General features: G+C 37.0%; 2 protein-coding genes across 3 annotated transcripts in view; one reads left to right on the top strand and one right to left on the bottom strand.

Annotated features, from left to right (window-relative positions):
* Window positions 1-10: 10 nt before the first annotated feature.
* On the top strand, window positions 11-5,039 carry pgpep1l (pyroglutamyl-peptidase I like). 2 transcript variants are annotated; one of them, XM_043263947.1, is made up of 5 exons: window positions 11-394; window positions 540-592; window positions 827-943; window positions 1,113-1,339; window positions 1,500-5,039. In XM_043263947.1, exons 1-5 carry the CDS (start codon window positions 361-363, stop codon window positions 1,702-1,704), a joined length of 636 nt encoding a protein of 211 aa, XP_043119882.1. In that variant the 5' UTR covers window positions 11-360; the 3' UTR covers window positions 1,705-5,039. The 2 variants fall into 2 exon arrangements, with proteins under 2 accessions (XP_043119882.1, XP_043119883.1); XM_043263948.1 differs by lacking the exon at window positions 11-394 and having other exon boundaries at window positions 540-662.
* Window positions 5,040-6,624: 1,585 nt separating this feature from the next.
* Window positions 6,625-9,163, bottom strand: part of igf1ra (insulin-like growth factor 1a receptor) — a 79,961-nt gene continuing 77,422 nt past the window's right edge. The window contains 1 exon segment of the mRNA XM_043264982.1: window positions 6,625-8,423. Coding sequence (XP_043120917.1) covers window positions 7,916-8,423 — 508 coding nt within the window. The 3' untranslated portion in view covers window positions 6,625-7,915.

Below are 9,163 nucleotides of genomic sequence, written 5' to 3'. Positions count from 1 at the left end.
GGGTATGTGACTGGATGCTCTAGGAAATAGGCCTAACAGCGTCAGCGCGCTCTAATTAATATTCATGAGTCAGTGCTTAGCCATAGTAGGTTGTGAAAACAACGTCCCGTCCAGTGAGATCTTTGAAGGAGTGCGTCTTTAGCTCCATGAAGGGATATGAGATGGCTCTCCCATGTGGAGAAAAATAGACAATGCACTCCCTCTTGTACAGCCTCAGTTGCGCAAAGTGTCACTTTCGGTAATAGCCACAAGCAAGACTTTAAAATATACAACATTGCAGTTGTATGAAATGCGTTACTTTCATGTTCAGTTATAGAGGCGGTAAACCGTTGAGTTTAAATATAATAAAGCATAATCTCCATGGACACTTGTCGCGAAGTTGTAGTTGTAACAGGTAGGTTGATTATTCTGGGTTGGTTATCGACGCATTTCAGTAGCATGTTGAATTTCAGTTGCAATGGTTTCGCTGCTGTGTATAAAAAGCGTCGTCTTTATCGTAAAACCCGTTTAACCGTGGTTTATGTGGTCTGTTTTACTAGGTTTTGGTCCTTTCCGACAACACGTTGTGAATCCAAGTTGGGAGGCAGCTAAGGTAAATCCAAATAAACAGGTTTCGGCCGCTCTTTTAAAATATACGAAGAAAACAAAAGGCACCTTTTTAGGTAATTGTAGATTTTTGTGTTTACTTTTTATGATCTCACGTTTTAGCAGAATGCTATTTTAAAGGTCGAACGGTTATTGTAAGAATACAAATAATATTCATGACTGATGTGCATGGTATAATACTATGATACTATACTATGGCCACACTTTGTTGTTTAAAAAGGTTTTGAAGATGGCAGGGCTTGGATCGGGCATAGAGGTCCGTATTAAGGAGATTCCTGTCAGTTATGCGAAATCCCAACAAGTCCTTGATGATATCTGGCAGACGATGACTCCAAAGGTAACTTTAAGCAGGTAAATTAATATATACACACAGACCAGCTGCTGAGGAGGAACACTTCGTCACAGGGGAGAGATTACAAGATGCTTTGTTAAATATTCTGAGATTACACTGAAGGTGTTTTGATACAAAAGAGAGAAAAGAGACATTTTCTCTGTGTAATGGGCAGGTTGTCATCCATTTGGGCATAGCTCCAGGAGCCAAAGGCATCACACTGGAGCAAACAGGGAAGAACCACTGCTACAAAGACAGGGATGTGAGCGGTCTGTGTCCTAATCATCAGTGCGTCATTGAGGGAGGACCAGAACGACTGGACTCCATCATAGACATGAGGTCCCTTAGCAAGCATTTAAAAAGTATGGGGCTTGATGTCATCTACTCTAGGGACGCTGGGAGGTAATAATTAGACTATATATAGTCTATAAAAGATAATTGTTTTAAAGCCCTGTAAAATTCATTCCAAGAATTACATTTGCTACTTTTATTTGTGAATGCTATAGTTGAGTTAAATGTTGAAATGGCATGTATAGAATAAAAGCAAGTTTACAACCTGCAGGTACCTGTGTGATTTTGCATACTACTATTCGCTGTACTGTGGGCAAGGAAGGGCTGTGCTGATCCACGTGCCAGCCTCGGGCAGCCTGGCAAGCCCAGAGAGACTGGTACCACAACTCCAGACCATCATCCAGGCTCTGTTACGCCAGCTGGACCGACCTGCACACACAACCTCAGGACAGGTAGAAAACAATCCCCAGAATTAAAACATAATCCCATCAAAGATTACATAGTGAGAATGCAATAAGTGACACTCAACACAGGCCTTCAGACTCATTCATTTTTTTTAATTCAAAATTTAAGAAAAAAAGAAAATACATGAAAATTCTTCAGATATACATTAAGCCAATGGCATGTAAAAAGTCTACCATCTCAACTGGTGGTGAGGAGAAAACTGAAAAACAGGAGGCCTTAGATACATAACTTACAAGAAGACGAGAGTACCAGCCAAGCCGTTTTACCATCAGTTTCTACCAATCAATGCAGTGACACAGAGATTTTTATTTTTCCTCCTTTTTTCTTTTTTTTTTTTTTTTTTTGTGAAAGGAAAATAAAAAGTGTTAATAAACTCTTTTCAGTACAGTAGATCAAGGCCCCTTTTGAAATTTGTCGGAATGCCAAGCAAAAACAACAGTGCCTGGGAAATGATGTCTGTGAAACCTCAAGCTCATTATTGCAATTAAAATGCATACATGCATCTTTTCTAAACCTGAGGTTTTGCATTATGAAGTAATAGACTAAAATAATAATAGTTCTTATGATAGTTGAGGGAAAAAAAAAATCTTTCAGTCAATCTACCTTCAGGTTTGAAGAGAACTTGCATTGCAACATAAGCTATTTCTACTGTAAACTTGTCTCTTTTTATTTAAAATTCTAGTCATGTTTTCTCTCTCTCTGTGTCATGACTACCCGTAATCTACTGGACATCGCTGTCCTATTTGTGTCTGTGTATATGTGTGTTTCTGTAGATCTGTAACCTACTGGTAACTAAGGAACCTTGGCAGCATTCAATGAAAACTGACATTCACTTTGCAACAGGCCAATGCTTTTGTCCATATTCATTACAGAAAGAAAAAAGAAACAGAAATAAATAGTTGATATCTATTATTTTCCCATTATAAACACATCAAAATCTTAATCACTACATCTACATGTGATACACTCCCACCCATATACATACGCAACAATACAAGCCCAAAGGCTTTTATAGAATGGTTATTTCGATCATCTTGTACCACACAGAATAATATTCTTTTCAAACAGTGTGCCTCTCAGCATCCCGACCAGGTCTTTTCCTATAAGCGGCCTTGTTTCCAACCCCCGGAGTTCAAAAGATCCAAAATATGAAAGTCAAAGAACATTTTAAGTGCCATGAAACTGAACGACCAGGGGCTATAAGGCCGTGACTTTCTCCGAATCCACTTTGCATTTTAATCATCTGAACCATTGTGGGTTTTTTACCGGTTATTTAGAGAGAGAAAGCATGTTGCTTAGATCCACCACCTACCCAATGCTATAGGCAAGACTATATGTAGTCTCTGTAAAGCAGCATGTTGTCAGCAGCAGTAGAAAAGAGAGGCAAAACGACAGCCCTTTCTCTCTAGAGAATGATGTAGATGAGCACAGCGACAACAGTTGGCCCTTTCTATATAGTGCTCACTAGACACGTGGAGAGCATCTGACCAAACAAATCATCTGGAATGTTTTTCCAGGTAGGTCTATGAGAAGAGGGAAAAATCCACTGTTTTTCGAAATCCATTTCATGCATTCAACTGTTAGATGCTTTGGCCAAAAGGTAAAATAGAGAGGATGATTTGATTGTAAAAGAACTAGGTGAAGAACTAGGTTTGTTTATGAACTAGGTGAAGTTATCAGTATACATTAAGGTCAGAGTGAACCGGAAGTTTGTGACATACTTCTGAGAGAAACAGAATATTTAATGAGGAAACTAGAGGGCGTCGCTTCTTTTTTCTACTTTGAATTGATTGGATGTAGTAAAGTAGGTGATTCATTCAGAAATAAACACTGACAGGAGGGGAGTGGATAAGGATGCCCGAGCCGTCAAACTGAAGATTTGGATTAATTAGACAAACAATTTTTTCTTGTGGATTGATTTGCACAGATGAATTGTTCATCAAAAAAATAGCAATTTGAGCTTACAAAATAAATACAGTCAGTTTTGATTTCATGCAGACTTTAAAGTCACCGTCAATTATAGGCTATCGACAAAAGCAGTAGGCCCAACAGTGTGTCTGAGCAGGGCATGCTGGGAAACAGGATGACCAGTGCCATAATCTCTGTCAATGCTGCAGACGAGTTAAGATCATGTGAGATAGCTAATGAAATTTAAATGGAACAAAAAAAACATCATACACATTTTTTCTTGTTGGCCTAACTGTTCTACATCCAATCCTATATACCACGATATCATGTTAATTTTCTTGCTGCAACTGTATTGATTTGTCAGCATTTGCATTCTTTACTTAACCTTCATGAACAGTTTCATCAATCAGATGGTGGATAAAGGGAGATAACTTAAAAAGAATATTAAACACAGAGGAAAACACTGATAAGTTTTATCTGTGGTCCATCACGTTGAAACCATCTAGTAAATTAGGTATTTTAATATGATTATTTAACAACTACTGCAGCTTGATTGAAAGCAGTGGGATTTTTGTGTTGCTGGGCATGTGATAAGGGATGCAAGAGACACGCCATTAGGAATCCCATAGGCATCTTAGCTCACACCATGACTTCCTCTCTTCATTCCTGGGAGCTTGTGCTCTGTGGTGCTTAAAGAGTTTTTTTGTTTGTTTTTTTTTTTTTTTTTTTTAAATCAGAGACAAGACAGAGGATGATAATGTGTCCTCTACAGAAAAAAAGCGAGATGTATATTTATCATTTCATCACTTACACATTTAAAATAAAAGAGAATGAGGTAGATAGATGCTGAAGGAAATGAAAAAAGAAAGTCCCCCAGTCATGACATCATGGAAAATGCATCTAGAATTCAGACTTTATACTAAATCATAAGGGCATTTGTACAGTGATTTCAACTGGTATCACAAAAAAAAGAAAGAAAAAAATAAATACCCCTTCAAAGGGGGAAAAAAACCTTCTAAGACAGGATAAATAGGTCCTGGGTATCGTTCCCAAATGCGCATGGAGAAATCCTTCAAAATGAAACTTTTTAAAGCCAACTAGCCAGGGAAGCCTACTGTTTTATTTTGCGTTCTTTGAGAAAACCGATCAATTCTCTGAACTCGAACCCGTTCTTATTTGTTTGGTTACAGATGGCATATTTAATAAGGAAGGTTAGTGCTCGTTGCATGGATTTATAAAGTCGATGTGGGTTGTGGGTGACATTAAGCAGAGATTATGAGCGTATTTTGTTTGGAGGCATTACAGGCTGGTTGGGGTATGCGAGACAAATTAAGACAACCCAATTAGCCCTGTTGGTTGCTATTCAGTTACATGGATGGGTTATAAAAATAGTCTAGGAGGGTAAAGAAACGTCAATGAAACCTTCTATGACGATGCCTGGCAGGAGGCGTGAGCACAGACACTGACATACTGTACAGTTTACTACACTGTAAGGAAAGGGCCGGCAACCTAAAAAAAAGCAGAGGTGGAATTAACTATGATGCGAATGTCTGGAGAACAAAACCATAACATTAACCTGAGATTGAGCTGCACCACATGAGCAGGTGCAATGGTAGACAACTGTATCAAGGGTGCCTAAAGTTCACATGCAGAGCTAAAGATTTTGTTGTAACTAATAATAATATTAATATAATATTAATAATAATAATAATAATATAGTTAAAAAAACACAAGGCAATGGACATGTGGCAATGCAGACAAACCTCTTAGGAGAAAAAAATAAAAATAAATTGCTATTCTCTTTTTTTGTATTTTTTTTTTTTTTTTTTTTTTGCAAGAAGAATATAAAGCATAAGAAAATGGACTGTAGTGGAGATATCATAAAATATTAAACCTGAAGGATTTCTTTTACACATACATATTTTATATATATATATATATATATATATATATATATATATATATATATATATATATATATATATATATATATATATTATGTAGCGATTTGTGTATCGTGTATCATACGATTCATGGTCATTTTCCAAATCATAGTGATCGTCCCTATCTCCTTGTTAGTGTCATTATTTAGTCATTTGGTATGCACTTGTCAAAGGGAGCAAAGGTAATTTATACTCAGCTGGGATGTTCTTGTGATAACGAACGCAGCACGATGTGCCTCAGCAGATGTTGCTGTTTTAATGTCATGAATGTCTTTTTATTGTTTTTTGCATAACTGTTGCAAATAAACATACATTTTATATTTGAAAATGTTTTTAAAATATTAAAAAAACTAATATGTATTCAAAAAAGTATGTAAAATGTAATTTTATGCAATGCATCCACCCCTTAACAAATCTGCTGACGCACATCACACTGCAACATCCCAGCTGAAGATAATGAGGAAATAACATCATACCCTTTGACAAGTGCACTCCAAACGACTAAAAGACACCAACAAGGGGATAGGGATGATCACTATGACTATGACACTATCGTACTACAATACAATACACAAATCATTATATACCCCCATATATATATATATATATATATATATATATATATATATATATATATATATATATATATATATATATATACACACACAAACAATGGTGGCCAAAATGCTTAGAACACTAGTATTTTTACTAGCTACCAATGGTCAGTTATTTCTTAGTTTTGCTGTAGTCTGTCAGTATTAAATAATTAGTTTACATTTTTAAACATTAAGTTTGCCATTGATTGCAATAATTAATTAAAGATGCAAATCTGTTTGGAAATGTAAACTGATATTTGCTACTACACACTACAGCAAAATATAGAAATAACAGATTTTTTTTTTTTTTTTAAATATATTTTTTAACTGACTTTTCAAATTTTTAGCTGGTTAAAATACTAGTGTTCATATCATTTTGGTCACTGAATATATATATATATATATATATATATATATATATATATATATATATATATATATATATATATATAATATATATATATATATATATAAATATAAAAATAAAATAGCAGCTTCTTTCTGTATAGACAAAGAGGTGAACATCAGAACTGTAAAAAAGTTATCAAAAGTGACTCAAACCAATGATTTGTGTGTAAATGATCTTGCGGTCTAACATAGAACTGTAAGACCCTTCTTAGAATCATATGAATTGTACAGAGAGACTAATGACTAGTCTAAAAAAATACCTGCTGTGTACAATGCCTCACTCATCTCACAAAACAAAGGTCGAAACAGATGAAGCCCCTGTATTCAGTTTGCTTCACGATCAAGCCGATCCCTTAAAATTCATACCCGCCTCTCAGCAGCACATCAGTCTCTTCACCACAATCTTTTCTTTCGACTTGAGACATCGCCCTCACTGAGGCTCAGCTCACAGATGGTGCGTGCAGCAGGAACTGCCATGCAATAGTTGGAGATCAGAGCCATATAAAAGGGGGAAAGGGGAAGGATTTACAAACTCAAGCTGATTGTAAAAGATGCGGTCCAGAAATCCCCCATAAAAGACAGTATGAGAGTTTAGTCCCTTGATTGCGCTACTTCAAAGTGCGACCTCGAAAATCAGCTGTAGATAGAGGGTTATGTAATGATAAATAACTTAAAAAAAAAAGAAAAAGAAAATTTGATTTGGCAAAAAATTTGGCAGTTTTAAAAAAGCCCACCTCACTCGCTAACAAACCCCCTAGAAATGGTTTAAGTAGAAGGGTGGATCAACCAGTAACTTGACCAATCACTGATTGAGAACAAGCAATCGCAGGTAAGAAAGTTTCTGCGGCATCTTCAAAGAGAAATGTGATGACAAAGATGGTTTTAAAGGAAGAAAAATACTTGCTCTGAGGAGGGGAATGTGCATTTTTGTCTAAAAATAACACACTCGTATGCACCCTGGAAGTGTTCACGGGCTGGGCTTGCTGGCTACTATGCGTCTCTTTTGTTTCACTGGCAGGTTTTCTTCCTTTAGAAAACATTAAAACGTTTTTTATTTTTCACACAAGTGAAAGTCAGGGCTCCCCAGTGTGGTGGTTTGTTCTGAAACCTTAAATATTGCAAGAGTTTTTGTAGGCTTGTAGTCATCAATCGCCCGAAACATCCTCCGTCATTCGAAAATCATTTGAATAAAATGATCCTCAGATTTCCAGAAAGGACATGGTCCATCTGGTTATGGACTCCACGGTCAGCCCTGGGTTTTGACTCCTCGAGAACGAAAGAAAAAACACATATGACCATGTAGACAAAAGGGCGAGGGAAATGTGGGTACCCTGTGTGAGGAGTAGAGGGAGACTGAGCAGTCAGGATCAGCAGGCCGATGACTGAGGCAGTGGCAGCGCTCGCTCGTTCTTCCTCCCTCCGTTCATGTGTGCGTAGGGCTGCGTCTCGTCGAACGCTGGCCCCAACAGCACCACTGGCCCGTTTGCTGCTACCTGTCCTGAGTGCTTGTCTAAGACCAGGCCTGGAGAGGCTGAGGAGGAAGAGGAAGGTGGTGAGGTGGAGGGGGTCGGTACAGACCCCATCGGTGTCCCCGGCCCCTGAGCTGGGGAGAGTGGCTGTGGACTCTGGGTCTGAGCCCCTGTGCTCCCCTGAGAGGAGGGGGCCAATGTAGAAGCGGGATCCAGTGGAACGTTCTCCATGTTCTCCACCTCCATGTCCAGTTCCTCAGTGTCGGGTGGCTTGTTCTCCTCACTGTAGAAAAAGCTAACCTCCCGGAAGGGCGGCTCCAGTTCTTCTTTTATGCTGTTGATGATTTCCAGAAAAGACGGTCGCATCTTAGGGTTGTACTGCCAGCACATCCGCATCAGTTCAAACCTGTAGACCAGATACAGAATTGACATTATCTTTTAAAATACTCGATCAAAAAGTCACATAGCTTGCCTTATCCAAGTCTATTAAAAGACTCCCTTGGATGAATTCAAATGACTTTGAACCACAAAAAAGCCCTCTAATAAACAAATCATTTATATGCCAGTTTGTTTAGTAAATCAAATACAGACAGTGCTACAAGTTTAGTCTGATTTATGATCAAGCGATTCTTTTGAGCCAGTTATTTTAAGTGAATCAAAAACATACAGTATGTTAAGTGTACCTTAGTAAACCAGACAAAAACCAATAAAAAAATACTAAAAGTACTAAAAGTAACAAAGCACTAAAAATGAAACAAAACCTGAGATAAAAATATATATTTTTCTTAATTTATGTACAATTAAACTAATAAAAAAATAACCAATTACTAAAACTAAAGTTAAAATGAAAAAAGCTAATTCAAAATACTGCCAAATACAGTAAATAAACAGAAAATAAATATTAGTAAACTCTGCCTATATAATGAAAGGTATTAGCAGAAATAATGCATCTTGTTTGTACAAACAATGGATATTATAACCCATATCAATCATAACTGTAAACAGTTATAAGCACTGCGTTGGTAACACAAATAAGCTTTTCTTTTTTTTCCAAAAATCTCATAAATCTCATTTTCATGAACAAAATTCATACTCATTGCACTGCAGTGCAAACAGGCAATAATTATGTCAATAAAAATCTAACTG

Source organism: Puntigrus tetrazona, chromosome 18 (genome assembly GCF_018831695.1).
Source record: "Puntigrus tetrazona isolate hp1 chromosome 18, ASM1883169v1, whole genome shotgun sequence".
Classification (NCBI taxonomy): Eukaryota; Metazoa; Chordata; class Actinopteri; order Cypriniformes; family Cyprinidae; genus Puntigrus; species Puntigrus tetrazona.
The sequence above is the reverse complement of the archived record's forward strand: the minus strand, read 5'-3'. Positions and strand labels throughout refer to the sequence as shown.